Here is a 22061-nt window from a genome sequence, read left to right as displayed (position 1 = left end):
TATAAACAGACTATTAAACCAGCAAGAATAACAGGAAGGCTTGAGGGCAACAGTGGAGACATCGGAGCCCATACTGATGGCCTGCCAACTCAAATCTTAAAATCTGGAGGCCTGGGGAAACCTCCATTTTATTCCTTTGGATAGAGGAACAAGATCTTTCTTCCTAGGAAAATGTTCTGGCCCCCAGGACACCAGGGGTGTGAAATCATGCATATAAATCTGGATAAAAGTCCTCTAGGGAAATAACCATATTCAATAAAATGCAGCTTCGCAAACATTACCAAGATCCTGCAGGGGAGCCTGGGCGACGGAGGACACAGGGTGTTATCCCAGAATTCCTGCTCACCTCCGCAGTCCCCGTGGACAGGCTATCTCCTTCATCCACCCGGGGCACTGCGGGTCCTAAGACCCAGGCAAGGATGCATCCTTCTTGTGGTAGAGGATTCAGGAAAACACCTGCTGCTCTTTCCCAGTGTGCTTAAAAAAAGAGAAAAAAAAAAGTCGACAAAATGAATGTGCGGGAAGTTCCCCTCTTTGAACATGTGTCTCACATTTTCAAGCTGCCTGGCAGATCCAGGCTGCATTTGGGCGTGTTCCCCCAGGGACCAGAATCTCTGGCTCGACAGAGAGAAACCTAGGTTTGATGCAGACTTCTCAAGTTACTACGAGGAACCAGCCATCGGCCACCAGTGGGAGCCCCCCCACCCCGCCCTGGGAACTTTGACGTCTCCCCTTGTCTGGAGAAGGGCTACGGGGGTGCTCATGATGTGCGGGCCGGCTGGCCTTGATAGTTTTGAAGATCCTGCTTGTTCAAAATGGTTAAGTTAACAAATATGTTGCCAACAAACATAGAGCAATGCCACTGGAGAGCTCAACAGAACCACATACAAAAGATGTCATCCGATCAGCTTCCTTTTTAATCAGTCCTGTCCTTTGCGTAGGAAGAGATGGAAGGCCAGAGACGCTCAGGAGCTTCTTCTGGGCGGGGCTGTTCAGCAGCAGTAGAGCTGGGGTTCTCATCCTCGGGGCCAGCTACCTACTGGCTGTGCCACACTGTGGGTGCCGAATGGTCTAGAATCACCATCATCTCAAATATTAGGGAGATGCCCGTTGGTCATCCCTAGGGCTGCTTTAAGAAGTGACCACAGGCCGGGGGCGCCTGGGCGGCTCAGTCGGTGAAGCATCCAACTTCGGCTCAGGTCATGATCTCAGGTTCGTGAGTTCGAGCCCCGCGTCGGGCTCCGTGCTGACGGCTCAGAGCCTGGAGCCTGCTTGGGATTCTGCGTCTCCCTTCTCTCTGCCCCTCCCCTGCTTGTGCTCTCTCTCTCTCAAAAATAAATAAACATTAAAAAAAAAAAAAAACCCTTTAAAAAAGTGACCACAGGCTGGTTGGCTAAAATAATAGGAATTTAATCTCTCAGAGTCTGGAAGCCAAAAGTCCAAAATTAAGGTGTCTAAAATGATTGGGTTTTTGTTGGAGGCTCAGAGGGAGAATTCATGGCTATGCCCCTGTCCTCGCTTCTGGTGGCTTCTGGCAATCCTTGGCTTACAGATGCATCACTGCTTTCTCTGCCTCCATTTTCACATGGCTTTCTCCCCTTGTCTATGTGTCTTTGCAGGCAAATTTCCTCATCTTAGAAAGACATGAGTCACTTGATCAGGATCCACCCTAATCCAGTATGACCTCATTTTCACTTGCATACTTCTGCAAAGACCCTATTTCTGGGTTAAGTCACAATCACAGACTGGGTGGGGGGTGAGATTTGAACATATATTTTTGGGGAGATGTAATTCTACCCACTACAGTATCCAACTGTGGTGTTTTCCCCTAAGCAGGTCTCCTTACAAGGTCACGTTAAATGAAATATATATACTTTTTCATTTAGAGAAAGAGAAGAGAGATCGAGTGAGGGAGGGGGCAAAAGGGGAGAGAGAGAGAGAGAGAGAGAGTGTCTTAAGCAGGCTCCATGCTTAGCTCAGAGCCCAATGTGGGGCTTGATCCCAAGATTCCCCGGGATCATGACCTCAGCAGAAATCAAGAGTTGGACGCTCAGCCTACTGAGCCACCCAGGCGCCCCTAAATGAAATCTTTAAAGGATATTTAGATCATTTAAATATTCAAATATTCAAAATATATTTATAATTTTAAATCTGTACGTTTATGAATATATTTAAATATTCACAGGAACATTTTAAGATCATATGTAATGAAAGGTGATCGGACCCAGTCCACAGCTTTAAATCACCGAAGCACCCTTTGAAGTCCCCCAGTTCTGAGCTCGCCCCAGCAGCTAGGATGCCGTGGGCAGGACTTTGGGGCATGGATTTTATGGCCGTTCTGCCCGTCCCTGCGGTATTTATGTGTCGATGAGAGCTTCAGGCTCCTGTTTGTTTGTGTTGGGTCAGTGAAATCAGACAACTTCTGAAACCAGAGCCTCGTGTGAGCTGGGCAAGTGAGAGGAAGTGTTTAAGCCCCACGAAACGAGTCTCCAGCGCACATCTTGCCTTCAGCCTGTCCGCTGGCAAGATGCTAACAGTGAGCTGAAAATGGTTTTCTTACAGGCGAAATTAGTTAACAGGTCATATGCGTGCACGAACTCCAGCTACGGCTTCAAGACGGCGGTTAGAAGGAGGGCTCGGGTTTGCTTTCTGAGCTGGGGTCGCTGCCTCCCGGCGGGGTCTGCCCAGGACAGACGGGAGAGGCACGGGTGGGCGCTCTGCTGGCAGAAAGACACCTGCTCCGGCAGGGGCCGCCCCAGGAAGCGCCTGACCTGCAGGGACTATTACGGCGAAGGCCGGGGGGGCCAGCGCGGCTTCCTGTTGACCCTTGGATTCTGAGCAGTTGTGAAGGCTTGGGGCGGGGACAAGCGTGTACGTGCATGTGTGTGCACACGTGTGTGAGCGTTATCGGGGCTCCCTCTTTGTAGACGGGGATTTTCGTGGACAGCTGAGACTAGAGAGCGACAAGGAAGTGGCATTATAAAGGCCCTGCCTACAGCCCGGCCTGTCTTTACTGTCTCACCAGCTGGAGTTTGAATTCTCAAAGTGAGGACGCGTCCGCTTGCTCGCCGGGAGCCTCCTGGGCCACCTCTGGGCGGGCTTTGGCAAGTGACATGAAAAGCCTTTTCATCCACCTGTCAGTAAGCCTTTCTTGAGAACCCGCTGTGTGCCCGGTACAGTCCCTGGTCTCACGGGCCTCCCCACCTCGTAGGGAAAGGGTGCAGGCGATACTTGGGGCTGGGGGTGCCTTCTGATGGGGAGACCTCGGAGCCGCGCTGGGATAGGTAGAGACCGCGCACGGTGGTGCGGGGTGGGGGTGGGTGAGGGTATAACGTCACAGCAGAGAGAACTGTCAGGGTGTCAGTTTGGCTAGGACTAGACTGCCAAGTGGGGGTGCGGATCGAGCGGGGGTGACCATAGATGCCGCTTCCAAATTGAACCTCATTTCGAGGTCGGAAGCCCCAGGCGGGTCATGGTAGGCAGTCCCAGGGCAGGGCAGTGGGATGCGGGATGATGGCAACTGGGCAGAATGGATACACTGCGGTGACTTTTGAAGTGTGGAGGAGAGAAGGTGAGAGAAGCAGCCGAAGGAGGAAGGCAGGAATCACGCTTTGCTCTCCGCCTCTGAGGGTACAGACTCTCCCGTCTAAGGGCCTCCCCCCTCCCTTCCCCCGTCAGGGCTCTTTTGCCCACGTCACCATGGTTACCCAGGCTGTGGACCATCATCCCCATGCAGCTCCCTGGGTCCCGGGGGTTGGTCGTGTTCACGGGCCGACCCTCACCGGGGAATTGGAATGTTTCAGAATTAGTCCCTGCTTCCCCCTTGCAGAATGAATCTGGGGCGGGACGAACCGAAAGCATCGGGTATGGCGACCTCAGACATAGGGTGGGGTAGGTGGGTTGGCACCCACAGGCATAGACAGCACAGAACCTGTAGCTCGTAGGTGCTCAGTCGGCGGCAACCCTCACTATCCTCTGTGGACCCAGCCCAGAGCCTCCTGGATTTCACCCCTGCGACCGAGACCCCTCCTAGCCTGACTCTGCCCCCCTGCACCCAACCCTGCTCAGCTGGTCTCATTGGCTGTCCTTCCTTGCCTCAGGGTCCCTAAACCCGCTGGTAGAAGGCTTATCTGTCTCTACTTGTCTCTGCCCTACAAAATCCAGCCTCTTCCTTGATCTCTTGCCCCCAGGGCTCTTCCTTCTGCCTCCTGCCGTGCCCGTCCTGGACCCTGTGGTGGTGTGCACTTAGCTCTTTCTGAATCGCTGTGGCTGTGGCCCTCCCAGCTTGTCCCCGCAACCCGTGAATGTGTAGAAGACCCACGAGGAGTAGCCCCTTCTTCCATGAAGCTCTCCCTGATACTCCCATCCACTCCCCTGCCCCCTCCCTCTTCCATTTGAGCGCTCGTGGCTCCTGCACCTCTCTGGATCCCCACCCTCCTGACTGTCTTCACTTTGGATTACGGTCCTGCGGGCGTGCTAGTCAAATCGCCCTGGATTGTAAATGCCGGTGGGCGCGCGCCTGCCGCCCTGAGTCACTCTGGGCAGCCCTCCCGCACCCGAATTAATCTGAATTGCGTTATCCACACTTCCCAAGGTGATCCAAGTCAGAGCCATTCAAATCACGGACCAGCAGAGGGACGGAATTCTCCGGAAGGCGCTGCAGAATTCCTTCTCCAGCAGATCTGCCTTCAGTGATGATTCTTGGCTGGAGCGAGCATTAAAATTAATTTGCATTCCCAGAGCATCGAGCTGGAGAAGTGACCCAGCAGATATGAGATGGCTGGGGAAGTCATCGCAGTAATAAAAATGTGCTGTTCATCACGCAGCTAGCTGAGCACCAGCCCCGTGGTCCCACGTTGTTGCCTGGTCTGATCTCGGGAATGTTTTTCCATAAGACATCTGAATAAATATTTGGGGGTAGTTCTCCCGCCATTACTCACAAAGGAGTTTTTAAATGCGCTTATCAGATAAAAGTAATTGTTACTTCATCAGCCTGCAAAGAGAACAAGGAGCCTGATTTAGCTAAAAGACTCTTTCCCTGGTTCAGAGATACTCCTTTTCTCGATTGCCTGGATTTTATTTTCCAAATGATTTCCCTCTTATCCCACAATGCAGTGCAGTAGTAAACCTTGCAGTGACACTGAGGACATAAATCTACTTGGCAATGAGAAGGAAAGTTTATTCATCATCTGTAAATCACCATATTTTGTGGTTCTCGAAAAAAATCCTGGGAAACCCTGGAATTGGAGCAAACAATGACTCTCGTATCAACAGTTAATCTTTCGGACTTTCACCAACTGTTGCTGTTTTATGGTGAAGAGTGTGATTTGAGCCATTGTTAAAGTTCCTTTAAATGAGTAATTTAGGGGCGCCCGGGTGGCTCAGTCGGTTGAGCGGCCGACTTTGGCTCAGGTCATGATCTCGTGGTCCGTGAGTTCGAGCCCCGCGTCGGGCTCTGTGCTGACAGCTCAGAGCCTGGAGCTTGTTTCAGATTCTGTGTCTCCCTCTCTCTGACCCTCCCCCATTCATGCTGTATCTCTCTCTGTCTCAAAAATAAATAAATATTAAAAAAAATAAAAATAAATAAATGAGTAATTTAAACTTGCCTTTGAATACACACACCTTTTAAAGAAAACGTGGGGGCAAGTACACCAGATTTTCTTTCTAATAGAGTTTAAATCCTCTAGCTACAAATAATAACTTTGAAAACAGCATTACAACTGTTAAAGGCACTGAGAAGTTGTGCACCAATGAAGACTGCTTACATTTGTTTAACCTTGTTTTTCCTAAACTTTTTTTTGTTTTTGTTTTTACCTTGGAATGCTTTGATCTACTTCTTGAGAGTTCACTTTGGAAATGTTGTTCTAGGAATCTTTGCTTATAGAAAGATCTACTATGCTTTGCTAAGGAAACCCCAACCGGAGTGTAAGTCTGCCGTTTCCCACAGCAACCTGGGACGGCGGGAAGGGGGCCTTACCCTCCTTGCTTGTATTCTTTTGGTCTAGCAGTGCCAGGAAGCAAGGGTGGAGGGCTGTGGGGGGCCTCTGGGCAGCAGACTGTGGTGCCGGCTTCGCAGTCTGTGTTCGGCTTTGCCCCACTGGATGCTTGTGCGTTGACAGGCCCTGCCTAGACCGTGAGGGTTCCCCTGGCATCTGCACCAATGCCATCATGCTGGTACCCAGCACGATGTCCATCAGACAAGAGGAGCCAGGTAGTCCCTTTGGAACATATGTCACAAGCGTGACCGTGTGACATAATGGGAGAAGGAGGGGGCTTGTCTATACCAAGAGCTCAGACAGGAGTGATGCGGGGGAGAGACCTCGCGGACACAGTCTCACCTTCCTCTGTGGTCCCCGTGGCTTTTGTGGGAGCCAACAGAGAGCCTTGGGCCCCTTTATCCTTTGCTGGGTCTTTGAGGAGTGATTAAGTAATAAATGGAAATTTGTCTTTGGCCGCAGGGATGGAGTGTGGATGGAAAGGAGCAGGGGTGTTGGGGGGGGGGGGGTGAGAAAGCAAACAGAGTAGAAGAAATCCACCCCCCTTGTCCTCAAGGGGTTTCGCGCCACTTGGGGAAAGAGCTGGTCTGGCAGACAGCTGTAAACCAAGTCTAGAGCCACGTCGGAAAAGCCCCTGAGGGCTTGTGCTGCTGCTTTTGGTCTGAGTTCAGGATCTAACCAGGGAATTGCGTAAAGACTCCATTTATCTCCAAAACTGTTCCTAATAGACGTGTTTGACCTGGGGATCTGTTTCCTTCAGCTGGAGCTGTGGTCCCCAGGCCCCGTCTGCACCATGCTGGGTCAAGAGTTCTCCCATCACAGGGCGCCTGGGTGGCTCAGTCAGTTACGTGTCCGACTCTTGGTTTCGACTCAGGTCACGATCTCCCGGTTGGTGAGTTCGAGCCCCACATCGGGCTCTGCACTGCGCAGATCCTGCTTGGGATTCTGTCTCCCTCTCTCTCTGTCCTTTCCCCCACTCACTTTCTACCTCTCTTTCAAAAAAAAGAAAGAAAAGAAACTTAAAAAAAAAAAAGAGTTCAGTTACGAAGATCCGCCTGTGTTCTTGGTGAGCCCTTCTCATTACCGCACCATCCCCGCACCCAGGCTCTGAACTCGGGGTTGAATCTCTGTGCAGGAGCTGAGCTCTCCATGAAGAGAACGAGTGAGTCTTCTCTAACCAGGAGGCTTCGTACTCTGCTTCTCACACTGAGCCTGCAAAGAGAAACGGATGATCCCCGGAGACCTCTGGTTTATTTTTCATTTCCGAATGTTGTATGCCTTCGCCAGAAGGATCTGAGAGCCTCACTACACTCGCACACTTTGATAGCAGCCTCTCTGTTGTGTGGCCGGGTGGTGATTGGGACGAGCATCACTTTCACTTAAATGCCAGCATCTGGGCCGCGTCCACCACCTTCCGGGCCCCCGGAGCAGGCTGTTCACGGTGTGGAACTGTCATTCAGAGCAGGATTCCACCGAAGGCTTGAACAGATCCGAGAAAAATGGGAAACGGTTATCCAGCCCAAGACTTCATCAGCTCAAGAGCACTTCGGAAGCAAGCGGCCTAAGAGTCTTTCCACTTGCCTTTGTCCGGTGTGATGTGTACCATTTAATTTCTGGAGGGCTAATTAGTCCAAGCGAGACCCCTTTGCTGTTGCCTCTGTCAAGCAGATTAGAGGTCCCATTGAAGGGAGCTGAATAGAAATGAGGCGCAAGTAAGGAGATTCAACTCTTGAAAACCACCATGTGATTATTCCAGCGGCCGGATGGTCAGCTGCTCATTGGCTCTGAACAGCTCACTGGCAAAATGAGCAGCCTTGTGATCTCAGAACATGAGATTTGGGGGGCCTTTTTTTAGAGAACATCCTCAGAGATGTTCCCCCCAAACACACCCCATTTTCATTCCTTTTGGGAGGCCCTGCCTCTAATAGAAGATTCTGAGAGGTGTAGACTTGGTGTCTACACTCCAAAATGGTTTGTTGGCTCCCTGCTGGATTCTCTCCAACAGGCATCCCTTGGTTTTGGTGTTTCTAAGATAGGGGAAGCAAGTGCCTGAAGGATTCTTCAAAGTGCTCAGGGTGACTGCAGAAAATGAGCTTCTGGGAGGGCATTGTAGTAATAAATCCAGTGTGAACTTGATTATCATTTAGATTACTTGTTCAATAGGGAAAATGAAGCTTTGCAATCAGAGCGGTAGATAAGGGCTCTGTGCGCAGAGGAAAAAGAACCTCAGCCCCATAAACAACCTATCTGCTGGCGTCTGGGTGATCCTTGCTGCCTCCTGGCAGTACTGTCAGCCCCCTGAATGTGGAGTCCACCCATCTGTGTGTATGTGTGTGTATATGTGTGTGTGTATGTGTGTGTGTTCACATGTAGGAGGTGAGGGCTGTAATAAACACCCACAGGTATTTATAGAGATTGACGGGGTATCGGGGCTCAGCTTTTACTCAGCTGCTCTCCCAGAGCAGCCTCCGAAGCACCAAAATCTTGGTAGCTGGTTATTGGCTGACTTTGAAACAGGCAAGGGCTTAAGCATGTCTGGCCTTGCAAATTAAATGATCAACACAGGCCCTATGGCTGGGTTACGGTAATGAGCCAGACACAAGAGATTGGGAGTGGGGGGTGGGGGGCAGGGGCGTAGGGCACGACTTTCTAGAAATACAGAAATGGGCAATTTACCTTAGTCATTTTATTGAAAAAACTGAAAACAACCCCCAAACTTCCTCGATCTGAATGTTAATGAGAAGTGACTACAGCCATGGTTTTCTTTCCTCTATATCAGTGAGTTAGAACAACAAAGCTTCAAGGAAAATCCATAAAAGACCAGTAAGCAGGCTGAAAATTGTTCTCGCCCGTCACTTTAATTTCATAAAGGCAGAATTTTCATTCCAAGAGAACGGATAGATGCGATTTCGCTGTATTTTTGAGCAAAGCTCATGCAGGATGGTTTCTATTCCCTGAAATGAGGTCCCAGACGGGTCCCCTGCACCTGTCCTTGTAAAACCATCTCTGGCTGCAGGCGGGTCCCAGAGGGGCTGCCTCATTCCTCTCCACCGTTGGGGACAGCTCTTCCTTTTTCAAGATTCGGCTTAGCTGTCTGCTGCCCGGAAGTCTCCCCCAGAGCCCTGGACCCCACACAGACCCTTGGTTCTGGCCCCTAAAGGCCTCATTTATCTGGCTCTCACCCTGGGCTTAGTTCCCCGGGTGTCTCACCAGAGCGCCGAAGAGGTGAAAGCATTAACAGTCATCACATGAATGGCCAGTCCAGCGCACAGCCTGGACGTCACCCTGATTCCTGTCTCCCGGCCCACACCTCACTTTGCACATGGGCAGTGTCCCTGAGGCTGGAGACCACCTGCTTCCCGGCCCCGGGAGCACCGCCGTCTCCAGGATCCCCCCCCAGGTGCCTGATCTGCCTCCCTTCGGCCTGTTTGTACCCCCTCCACCCGGTTTGCGTATGAACAGCCACCGGTCGTCTCCTAACAACACACGTCGGATCTCCTGTGTGAACCCCACGTGGCTCTCTGTCTCTCTCACTGTGCAGAAAAAGCTCCTAAAAACAGGCCTGCAGAGCACAGTACGGATGCCTCCCAGTTTGCGTGCACGTTAGCATCATCTGGAGCTTGGGGTTCACGTTTCCAATGCCCACGCGCGGGCATCGTGGTCAAAGCCCCCTGGTGGTTGTCAAGGGTGACCTGGGGGGAGAATGTTGCTGTCTTTGATCTTGGGCCAGCCACTGGCCTGACGTCACCTCGCGCCTCGTGCCCTCCTCCCTCCCTCGTTGGTTCCCACCAGGCCTCCCCACTGCTGGTCTTGTGGTCATTTGGGTTGTGGTTTAAATACCTCCTCCCCCGAGGGGCCCTCCCGACCGCCCCGGCCCCCCTCTACCATGCGGCCATCAGAGCACTTGCCTGATTCTTTGTGGCCAGTTTGTAAATTATCTGGCCTCCCCCCTCCACAAATGAAATTCATGGTGGCAGGGTCCTACCTACTTTTGTTTTCTTCTGAGCCTCCCCTGGTGACGTAGGAGTTGCTCATTAGATGTAGGAGGAAGGAGGATAAGAGAAACAAAGTTTGGGTGCATCTCATGGGAAGGGAGCTGGCACTCATCAGGACGCCCCAAAATATGGATTCTGCAGTACAAATTAGCAGCAGTGTTCTGAGGTCAAGAGCCTGTGTGGACGGGGCTGGACTGATTGGGGCTGAAACCCAACTCTTTGAAGTCCGATTACCCGGACGCTAAAGCACAAAAAAATCACGCGCATGTCACAGGGTTGGTGTGCAGGTCAGGGGAGATCAGGTAGGAAGGCGTCCAGTGAACCCTAGTGGTCCTGCTATAAATCACAACGTGGACCCCTCGGATTTGACACACGGCTCTCAAAGTGCCAGGCCGGGCTCTGTTCGCCCCCGTGAGGTTGGGAGCCATTAGCGACACCCTTGTTTTATTTCACACAACTTCCTCCAGGGGCATAGACCTGCCGCCTCTCTCTTCCCTCCCCAGCAGAACAAAAGGTCTCACCGTTCATCCGATGTGTTTGGTGCTGTTAGGAAAACTCAAGTCAGCAGCGGAGGAGCAGACACTTTCCCAAAGCGTGGGTGGAGCCCACCAGCTGGGGCGCGCCCTCTTGGACCGAGCCCTGCTTGTTTTTTGTACCTAACGGGGCTGCTGGGCCCCGAATTCAAATTTCCGCTGAGGCACAGCAGGCCACGAAGAGTTCAGAAAACAAAACAGTGGAGGTGCCAAGGAGCTCGCATTTGCTTTTGTTTCCTCTTGGAAACAAAACCAAAGCTCCATTGTGGTATCAGGTGCTCTAAAGAAACAAACTTTAAAAAAAAAAAAATCTGATTTTCCAGAGGAGACAGCGTACAATTGGATTAAGATTGTAAAAAAAAAAAAGTCACAACTCCAATTTGTATTCGTATTCCCTTGGAACACTGTCTGTCTGTCCGTCTGTCTGTCTGGGTTGACTTCCCTCTACTCTTGAGCGGCTCCTGAGCGAGTGCTAATCCAGGTTTGAGTCTAATTTTTTGTAGAGGTTCCTTCTCCTCGCCTGAGTGGGGGTCTTCAACCAGTCATACAAGTGCTCACCCAAGCGCATAAGTGCCCACCTTGAGGTGCCACCCCGTTTCCTTGGGAAAGTGATTAGGTTGTGTCTGAGGCTCTCCACTCTGGCCTGGTCCTACCTGGAGCGAAGGCCAGGTGTGGGCTGCTGGGAGGCACCCTGGAGATCTTCGCGGTGATGTTGGCTGCTCCTTTCTCATACCTTTCCAAACACTGGGGACATTTCCCTCTAGCTGGGAACATTCTTCTGATTGTTTTGACCCCTCTCGTATTTCTTCTCTGAGTCTTCCCTTTGAAGTTTAGCAAGGGTGCCATTTTTTCTTTTGCGTTGAGTAACCAGACAGACTACAAGCTCAGCCACTGTGTTGTTTCCAACTTGTAAATCAGTACCAGTGTTTTCTTTCTCCAGAGGGGACAAATTTGTTAGCATCCCTCTCTTTACCCACCCCCCTTCGTGTATATTCATGGAAAATTCTGTAAGCCCGAGAAGTCTTGCGTGGCTCTACTGAGGGGATAGATCCACGTGGAGATTAATAGAGACACATGGGGTCTTTGCTGGGGATCCCAAGGAGCCCCTTTCAACTCTGTGACACTTAGCTAGGATGCTGCGTCGTGTGCCTGCTTTGCTCAATGGAAGGGGTAAACTGGTCACTGTCTAGGTGTTTCAGAAAGCGTGGCAGCTTCTCAGCTGTAACTCCATGTAACACGTACCCCAAGAGTATTTTTGCGTGACCGACTCTTGGTTAATCCATAGGGTGGAGAGCATCGTGGGGATTTAAGTTATTGCAAAAAGGTACATATACACTGTTTTGAAAACATACATACTAATTTGGGGCACCTGGGTGGCTCAGTCGGTTAAGCGTCCAACTCTTGCTTTCAGCTCGGGTCACGATCTCATGGTTTGTGAGTTCGAGCCTTGCGTTGGGCTGTGTGCTGACAGTGCAGAGCCTGCTTGGGGATCTCCCTCTCGCCCTCTTTTTCTGCCCCTCCTGCGTGCGCACGCGCTCTCTCTCTCTCAAAATAAATAAACCGTTAAATAAATACGTACCACTTTTAATCTACAAACCTCATTGTAATTAGTAATATGTATTTACACTGAAAACATTCCAGACTCATAGTGATTTTCAGTCACTGTGCACTTTCTCAAAGGACCCTAGACAGGCGTTCCTACTATGTTGTTGTCCGTTGCCTTTCCGACTCTGAAAAGGGGTATTCCCGCCATGAGAATGGATTCAGAGGCTGAATGTCCCTGGGGGGGGCCCACTTATGAGTATCAACCCTTGCTCTCAAAATGCTCTAGTGATAGCTGGGAGACTTCCTTGTCCTCAGAGGTACCAAAAACCTAGTGTGGAGATCTTTTGTGGGTGAAATGACCAGACACCGTACCCAAGGTGACCCTGAGGCATTTTGGGGCCACCGTAGCACTGCCCCCCACACCCTAGGAATGTTGCTAGATGAAGCACACGAAGGAGTCACTGTCTACAAGGTATGTTAGACACTGACCTTGTACTTCACGCCCGCGTTTAACTGTCATCAAGACCAACCTGCTGGTTGTCAGTTTCAGTCCATTTATGGTATGTGAGTGTCCACTGAGCCCTGCCATGTTTGTGACAGGTGGGGGCTTAGACTGAGGCTCAATAACCAGGTACGTCCTGGGCCCACTGTAACGTTTCTCTAGAAATGTGCAATAGCCATAGCTTCTGAAATTAATCTTTCTGTTTCTTTCCAGATAACTTGTTCAAACCCAAAGAAAGGTACATTTCGGAGAAGGAGATGCACCTGCGATCTAAAAGGTACTTGGTGGTGGTTGGAGGTCAAGAAGTTGTGGGGGAAGATGGCGGACGGGGGGGCCGACGCATCCAAGTGCCGTCCAGAGCGGCCATTGTTGTCAGCTCTGCCTCTAAGGTCTGAGGTCTTCTTGGCCGTGAATTTGAGAAGCTGGCTGAAAGAAGTGCGTTTGTCCAATCGCACCTCGGAACGTTAATGCCGTTCTTGGAAAAGCCTTGGGAAAGCGGTGGGTCTTGGCTTCTGAACTGATCCGGTAACTGGTCTCTGAGAGATCCCAGGCTCGTAATGGGAGCGCTTCTGCACGCTCTCATCGTCTCTGTGGGCAGGAGCCGTCGGTCGCGGTGCACCTTTGAAGGTAATTTCGGGAGGAGGACAGAGGTGGTTTCTCCTGAGGGCCTGGACGGTGGCGGAGCCTGCCGAAGAGAGTCCAAACTTGGAGGCCGCTGGCGTGTGGGAGCCCGCAAAGCCACAGAGGGGCACGCGCTGGGCGTTCCCGCTGTTCCATCCCCGGCGGGCTTGGAGGCCTCGCCATCCACAAGCTAGCTCTCCCTGTTCTGTGTGCCTGGTTGCTGCCCTAGACCCCTACTAATTCTCACCCACCTGCTGCACACAAAGGGGGCCATTCTTTCTGAGCCCCAGCCTCGTCACCAAAATGTTATAACTCAGCAGTGTTGGCCAAGTGTTGGCCGTTTTACTGTCGTGCCAGTAAAATGTCATCAGTTTATCATAAAGTATCTAGCACTGGGAGGAGCTGTAATAATTAAACCAAACTGATAGTGTGCAGAGAGAAACTACGGAAATAGGAAGAATATGTTTCTCCACGGCCCAGGCACAGCATTTCTGCTTTTAGCATGATTGTATCGCTTCTGTGATAATTAGCCAACTTCGGTCATCTGCAGGGAACCCCTTTGTGAGTGAAAAAGTGCAAGGCAGGAGAAAGGGGGCCATCCCATTAGCAACCTGGTTCACCGCCTTCTAGCTGGGGGTTTATAGGGCCACTGGGTTTTCAGACTTGCCGTTTTAGAAGTGTAGGGTTGTGTATACCTCAGGCCAAAAGTATTCCTTTTTCAATTCACTGAAAAAATTCAGCCAACTCTCTCCTCCCAGTCTCCAAACCCAAAACTGCTATTATGGAGCCTTGCAATTAAAATGATAGAGCTCAAGGCAGCACTCATGGTGGACAGGATCGTCCTATCGTTTTAGTAAAGAGGAAACTGAGATTCAGAGAGGACACACAAGCCAGGTTAAGGTGCCTCCCCTGGAAGGAGTCAGTGCTGGGGTTTTCACTCTGTGCCCTGAATGGGCTTTGACCCTGGCCCTCAGTCCTCAGTCGCACCAGAGCTTTCTTTTCTTTTGTTTTCTTTGTTAGTAGTTTTTATCTTAAAAACTCAAAACAGTGGAGATAAAGCTACAGTCCCCCATGACCAACTGTCTTACCCCCACATCACGTCCCTGCACCCAGGCCTTTCTTCAGAGACCCACGCTTATCAGCTGTGTATCCTTTCTGTGCCTGAAAATAGACTTTTACTTCTACATCTACAATTATCCATTTTTTTAAATTTTTTTTTTTACATTTTATTTATTTTTGATAGAGACAGAGCACAAGTGGGGGAGGGGCAGAGAGAGGGGGAGACCCAGAATCCCAAGCAGGCTCCAGGCTCCGAGCTGTCAGCACAGAGCCCGACGCGGGGCTGGAACTCACAAACCGCGAGATCGTGACCTGAGCCGAAGTCGGATGCTTAACTGACCGAGCCACCCAGGTGCCCCTACAATTGTCCAATTTTTAACCATAAAGGGCATCATATTATATATATTTTTTCCATAGCCTTTTTTCACTTTATGTCTGCGGGGTCTTTCTATGTCAAAAGATACAGTTATGGATGATTTTCCTCATTCACTTAAATATCTGCCCCGTGGTGCATCGTATGGATATACCGTAGGTTATTTAGAAAATCCTTTTAACAAAATACTGCATCCAGGCCCCTAGGAGTGAGACCCGGAATTTTTATCTGAAATTGCCCACACGATTCAGATGGTTGGTGTCAGGAAGACGGTCTCTGTGCATCTGAAGGGATTTCCACCATGGAACTTTGGGACATTCAGCTTGCCTACTGATTCCTTACAGTCCTCTCCCTGGCCCTTTCTAGAATAGTTCCTGGATATGGCAACCGTGTGTTCATTTATTCATTCAAACCGTGTCAACGGCATAAGCTTTTCCCAGACGTTTTCTGCTACCTGGTCGGGGGACAGTGCTGTGTAGAGATGGACAGACCAAGGTTCGAAGCCCAGCCCATCCTCTAGCTGACGGACTTTACATGAGTCTCCCGGCCTCGCCGGGGCTCGGGTTCCTCATTCCCATGGAAGCAGGACACTGCGTGCCTCTCTCGACTGTTGTGACGATTGAGAACATTCACGTCAGGTGGTCAGCCCGGTGCTCAGAAACCAAGATAACGTCACCCGCTAATTTTGTCATCATTAATATTTTTATACTTCGTTAATTACTATTTTAACAGTGGAACCGATTAAACAAATTTTGTCTGGCTTTCAGACATGAAAGAACGTGACAAAAAGGTGTTGATCCACGTGCCATGTATCTAGCAAAACCCAAAAGCCCGGGCGCAGCCGCTCTACTGTGTCTGTGGATTCTCACAGAAATATTGTTTGGTGTCAGTATGCAAACAGCTCCCGTTAGGAGGTAGGAAGGAAGGGTCCAGAAGAAGGTCTCTTGGGCCCCACTTCCCTTGAAAACTCCTCATTTTACACCAGGACAAGAGCATAATACGTATGCCTGAGACGTATTTGGAAGCAGTTTGATTAGGAAGGCATCAGGTTAAGGGGTAAATACACATTTGTGTGTGTGTTATTCCAGCACAATTCCTGTTATTTCCATGTATTCAGCGCTCTGTTTCTAAGTCACAGGAAGGTAAAAACAAATTGTAGGAAAATGGTCCCTGGGGCAAGTTTACACGGAGGGGCAAAGCAGTAGGTTTGGAATCTCTCGCTTTAAACAAGCATGTCTTAGACAGTGGGAGGGGGAGGTGGCAAAGAAGGGACGGTCACTCCCACAGCTGGCTTCTGAGCTTTGACCCTGGGTTGGGGGGGGGGGGGCGCTGCCCACTGGTGATGTCCCAGCTTCCACTGCCTGTTCTGGAGACAGAGCCGGTAGGGCAGCGCTGGGTCCGGGCGCCTCCCAGCTCCGAGACGGCCCCTCTGCAGCTGGGCTCCTCTTTGTAGAGGGACAGCCTGCCGACAAGACAGGACACAGCTCCCCCACAGGCACACGTCGTCTTGCTACCATTCCACAGGCTTTCTGAATCTGTTTCAGAATCTATAATAACTTGCCGGAAGTTAAAAGGAAAAAAGAAGAACAAAAGAAAAGAGTGATCTTACAGAGTAACAGACTCCGTGCTGAAGTCTTCAAAAAGGTAATGGCCTGGCCCCAGCAGGTGTGATGTGTGCGTGGCTCACAGATGCTGAACCTGAACTTAACATGTTTGTCTCCTGCTTCCCTAGCAATTACTGGACCAGCTGCTTCAAAGGAACGCGGTCTAAACACAGGCCGCCCTGCTGACCCCCTACCTGGACCTGAGATGACTTCAAACGCTGGATCAACCATTAAACGTAGCATCATCTTCATGAAATGAAAACTTATTTTGGATTTTTTTTTCAGAAAGGAAAACCTAGCTTCCCGAGTTGCTTACCCAAACCACGCAAGAACAGTAACCCTTGAGGAAATGGGTCCCCAGACTCTAGAGGGATGACCGGTGGGATGCAAACCTCTAGACACAGTCCCTTCATTTTTCCACTTTGGAACTTACTTTTAGATTTGGAGTTTCAGCCAAATCCCACCGGGGGGGAAGGCCTTATCCATTCACATGGGCCTAGATCCTGGGGGGGTTATTGGTTTGTTTTTTTTTTTAATCAAATTTTGGGACCTAAAGCTATCACTTTTTAAGTATCAATCCCAACTTTTGCCAGTTCTGCAAACGCCAGGTTAGCACCCGTTATTCTTCAAAATTCCCTGGCTGTGTGGGCCACAGAATGCTAGGAGCTGACCTTGGAAGGTAGTGGGCACTCTGCCAGAGGCCAGGGGGCACGCAGCCTGCTCCTCTGTGACCTGGGGTGGCCAGGGCACCCTCACTACCCCACCCCGCTCTGAGTGCTCCTCTAGAAAAAGACTCTATTTCCACAGAAGCCAGGAGAGCAGAATTGGTGGGAAAAAAATTATAGGTGACCTCAGTGTTCACCACAAAGCCCCCTCCTCCCCAAACAAAGGCCGGCCGGGTCGCCAAAAATGTCCCGATGGCTCCAGCTCTGCTGTCTGTCCTTCCAACAGTTGACATTGTTCAATATTTATAAATGTGTGTTCGGGGAGTTAAGAACCTAACTAGTTTTTATCAAAAATGGAAATAAATGCAGTTATTACAAAAATTAAAGTATCGCTGTTATGTATTCCGCTTTATGAACCGAGCAGCCTCTACGGATGACACTCGGTGAGAAATGGCCTCTGACCTGCTCCTCTTACTGCCCCAGCACCCAGGTCAGGAGCCCCGTGCTTCCTGATGCCCGGGGGAGGAAGGTCGTCCCCAGAGAGCAGGCTTGGGAGAAGCCAGGCCCTGCCGGCACCCCTGTCCCCATCCTTCCTCCAATATTGCATAGACCATCCCTTTTTCTGGAACGCCTTTCATTTCTGTATCTGCCAGAAAACTGCTTAAAAATTCCAGATTCTCTCCTGACACCTTCCCCTCTGCCCTGCCCTCCGGGATGAATTGGTGCTTTGTCCTTTGGGGGCACTGTATCAGGAGCCACCAGCCGGAGACGATCAAACAACACGGTCAGGAGAAGACTCCAGATTCAGGTCTTGGCTGCACTGCTCCCCGGTCTGTGCCCTTAGGCAAGGGTGTCGGTCTGGATCCAGTCAGGAGAGAGAAACCACACGGCAACTCAGACGGGGAAGCATGATATCCACAACTGTTTACCATAACGGGACTGGAGTAACGAGGGATTGGTGAGTGAGACGTCAAGGGAACTCGGAAGTGTGCAGGTGGCAGCGACAGTGTCCTGGAAGGAGCAGATAGGATGCAGAGGGATGATTGTGGCTCCGCATGTGACAGGCATTCCTGCGATGCCCCTGCTGATGGATCTGGTTGAAAATCCTCCCTCTGGAACTTTCCAGAAGCCGGATCTCTAAGATGCACAGAGAGCCATGTTACTTTGCTCTGGTACTGCCTGGTGGGGGGGTGCTGGGGAAGCAGCCGCAGCCTGACCCACAGGAGCCCGCTGAGCAAACTGCCCCAGGCCTAGAAGGCGGCACCCTTCTCTCCCACAGTGTCTCAGTCTCCTTTACCGACAAAGCTTAGCGTTGTGCCCGCGAGCGGAGGGAAAACACAGGGCCCAGATTCACTTCAACGGAGCAGGCAAGAAGGGCAGCTTTGCGAGGGCAAGAGGACAGAGGCGAACGCTGGCCCAGCACGTTCCTTGGCCCAGCCTCAGTTTCCTCACCTATAAAACGGAGAAAACTTCACCTCCTCGCGGTCGTTATGGGAACGGAGTCATCCATGGGAATAAGGTGCTCGGCAGCGAAGCGTGCCCGACCCGAAGCAAGCATACCCCGAGTGTGTCCTGTCTCGTGGATGCAGAAGTGGAGACCTTGGGCGCAGGGGCCGTGAGTTGCTCTTTCCCATCATGCCTCAGCTTGGCGCTAAGGTGTGTGGGAAAGACCGTTAACTTTGTGTGTTGCCGCAGCAACAGTCAGTCCTACGAAGAGGATGCTTTGCAAGCTTACTTTTTCTCTCAAGCTCTTCTCCCCCTTAGAAACAATTTCAACAGTGTGGTTGATGCTTACCCTTGAGGTTAATTCCGGCTTCCTTGAACTTCCAAGATGGTACACTGAATTTCTATTCACATTTAGTGCTCTTTTAAATAGTTTAGGTCAAATCTTCATTAGTTCAGGACAGTCTTTCTCAGGTAAAGATCCTGCCGCACCTTTTCTTGTTTTCCTTTAATATCTCCAGAGAGTCTCCAAAGCTTTTCCTAGCCAAAAATTTAAATTCAGGGTCCAACCACTTCTAGACTGTTCTCCGACACTTTCTAAGAACTGGGTTTATGTCCCCTAACAACCAAGTATCTCAGAGTTCCTAGATGGATCCACCTTCCAAAAGTTGCCCATGAAGAGCTTACCCCCTCTGCAAACCTGATGCCAAGTCTTAAAATGTAAACAGTAAGTTTGGGGCACCTGGGAGGCTCAGTCGGTTAAGTGTCCAGCTCTTGACTTGGGCTCAGGTTATGATCTTGCGTTTGTAAGCTTGAGCCCCACCTCCGACTCTGAGCTGATGGTGCAGAGCCTGCTTGGGATTCTGTCTCCCTCTCTCTCTCTCTCTGCCCCTCCCCTGCTTGCTCTCTCTCTCTCTCAAAATAAATAAACTTAAATATATATGTATATATTTAAACATATAATGTATATAAATACACACACACACACACACATACATACATACACACAATAAGTAAAAGTCAACTTGGGATCGAATGCCATTGAATGAGGTATTTCTGAGGACACTTCTTAACTAAGCAGCCTGAGGTGGAGTTCTGGGTAATGCTGAGGAATTTGTAATGTCTGGCTGGAACTGATCTTTTCTCTGGACAGCCAGCTCAGGACAAGGCTACATAAAAACGTCCCGGTTTCTGCTGAACTGAATTATTTTTTCCTTTTGTTTTTGTTTGTCTTGTAACGCTGATGAGTAAATTTCAGATATCCAGCATTTCCTTTCTGTTCTAATAAGGTTATGATGGAAACACAATCATGTTATAATAAATATGGACGTAAAGGTTTGAATCATAACGGCCATCCCTTATATTTCTCTCAGAATGGGTTGCTCACTTTCTGGGTTCTCTTACTAAAATCAGACCTCAGGAAAGACTTTAATGATTTTGAAATTCTAAGTAGCATCTACCTTTGTATCTTCAGTGATCCAGTCTGTTCTGGAGCTGATTTCTTTCTCTTTTTTTTAATGTTTATTTATTTATTTTTTGGAGAGAGAGAGAGAGAGAAGGCAGGGGAGGGCCAGAGAGAGAGGGAGACACAGAATCCGAAGCAGGCTCCAGGCTCCGAGCTGGGGCTCGAACTCACGAACCGGGAGATCATGACCTGAGCCAACATTGGACGCTCAACCGAGTAAGCCACCCAGGTGCCCCTGGAGCTGATGTCTCTACCGCTGAGCGTACTTTGGGTTCTGACGTGGAACTGCTTTCCAGTGATACAGCAGGGAGCAGGAGCTGAAGACTCGTAGCCGATATCCGTGAGCTCGAACCAAGCTGCACTGGAAATAACTTGAGAGGGACAGACGGTAACAGGACCAGCCCGTCTCACTGTGGTCTCCATGACTTCATGTCGAAGGAGAAATTCCTATTTCGGTATTTATCCTCTCTGCCAGCTGGTAATGGAATAATGGAAAAACAATTGCCTTGGTTTTTTTAGCCAGCATCTATTGCCAACCGAACTTCCTGGAAGCTGTGTGCTCCCCGAGTGAGTCAGCAAATGCTTGCTCAGATGAAACGAGGCTCTTTGAAAGAACTATTTGTGAAACGCCAGTTGCTGAAGAGCGGTTGAAAACCCCATTCCTTAGGCAGTTCTCCAATTTCGACGCTAGGGGTAAAAATCGCAGGCAGCGGACCCGGTCTCCGACTGTATCAAATGACCAACGGTCTGCGTAGGAGGCAGGTCGGATGCAGAAGGACCAGATGAGCAGGAAGGTGCCCGGCGGCGGGGACACAGGCGTCGTGGGTCAAGGACGTGAGAACGCGGCGCACAAGTGACTCACGGTGGCTTCGTGTGGGAGCGTTGGCGTGCCCGTTTAAAAGCAAAGGAAATGATCTGTGAAGTGACTCAAACGAGTCTATCAGCAGCGTTTGTATGTTGCGCGCACTTGCGCGGTTGCTTGAGAGTTGCCCGCGGTGTCTCTCTGAACGGGAGCCTTTGGGAAGCGCACCAAGGACTGAAACACTCTGGCAATCCGTCCAGATTTTTCTCCTTCTCTGTCTGTCCCCGGCTGCCAGGACGTCTCCCTGCTCATCGGGAGAGCCAGGCTGTCCGAAAATTCCCCGGGATTCCACGGGGGCCCCCCTCCTTTCTCCTCGCCGTCGGGCTGCTCGTCCGGGAGCGGCGGGCTCCTTCACGCAAATGTTTTCTCCACATGGAACCTAGCAACAACTTTGGCAAGTCTCCCCTAGAATCAAGGGTTGGTTTTTTTTTTTTTCGAGCCAGTCGGCTGCCTCAGGCACAGTTCTGATCCTGAGACCCCAAGAGACTGTCTGAGGCAGTTGTCTGGGGTGTGGGTCTTAGAGGGGGAGGCGTTGAAAAAGTGCCATTTTTTTTTTCTCGCTTCCCTCAGAAGGTTTTCACGTCCACATTCTGGATGCTGCTGTCACCTGCCAGGCTGCAGCCTAACCGTGGCCTTTCTCTCAGATCTCAGCACGTCGGGAGCTCGGAGGAGGGGAGTGGGGGGAGAGAGAGAGCCCCTTCTTGCCTCTGGGATCTTCAAAAATGCTGGCTTAGTCTCACCCAAGCCTACAGTGGAAGAGAGCAAAGTTTATGGTCCAAACTGCAGCTGAGAAAAACCGTCATGCGTTTCTTTAAATCTTTTTTTTTTTTTTATGAAACGGCACCAAGAGTAAAAGACATAGGGGAAAAAAGCATCCTGTTGATGACGTTCAGAGCACGCTTCCTTTGCTGGGTGTCTGGGCTTTCCTGACCTGCCTGAAATGGGACAGCAGCTGTAACTGACATCAGGGAAAAGATATTACAACCGTCACCCATGTTAAGTACATACGATGTGTAATACCCTTTCATCAAAGCCAACGAGGCTGCCTGCCTCCTTGCCCACTGATGTCAGTGAGAGGGAAATTATAAATCTTTTCACTGCTGCCGATTTATAAGGAAATAAAACCACAGTATGTGTCGTATCCACTGTGGTTCCTTGTGACTGATGTTATTACACGGATGCCGAAGGAATGTGTGGCGATGGTCCACTGAACGATTCCGTGTTGCCAAATCTGTCCTGAACGCTGAAATCTGTTGAGTGCCTGTAGAGAAGTTTTGTGCTTGTTTTTGTTGAAAAGTATACGGTGAAGGCTGGTTAGGCGGGTTTAATTATTCTATGCTGACATAATTATAATTCCAAGTGTTGCTCTCGCAGCCGGAGCGTTTGTGAAATCAAAAT

At 50.3% G+C, this 22061-nt stretch overlaps 1 protein-coding gene across 1 annotated transcript in view; it reads left to right on the top strand.

Moving 5' to 3' along the window:
* CD2H10orf90 (chromosome D2 C10orf90 homolog) overlaps positions 1–16490 on the top strand; it is a gene marked incomplete at its 5' end in the record, with an annotated part of 242596 nt that extends 226106 nt beyond the window's left edge. The window contains 3 exons of the mRNA XM_042907809.1: positions 12785–12848; positions 16169–16268; positions 16357–16490. Coding sequence (XP_042763743.1) covers positions 12785–12848; positions 16169–16268; positions 16357–16395 — 203 coding nt within the window. The remainder of the gene's footprint in view (positions 1–12784; positions 12849–16168; positions 16269–16356) is intronic.
* Positions 16491–22061: the final 5571 nt, after the last annotated feature.

Source organism: Panthera leo, chromosome D2, assembly GCF_018350215.1.
Source record: "Panthera leo isolate Ple1 chromosome D2, P.leo_Ple1_pat1.1, whole genome shotgun sequence".
NCBI lineage: Eukaryota > Metazoa > Chordata > Mammalia > Carnivora > Felidae > Panthera > Panthera leo.
The sequence above is the reverse complement of the archived record's forward strand: the minus strand, read 5'-3'. Positions and strand labels throughout refer to the sequence as shown.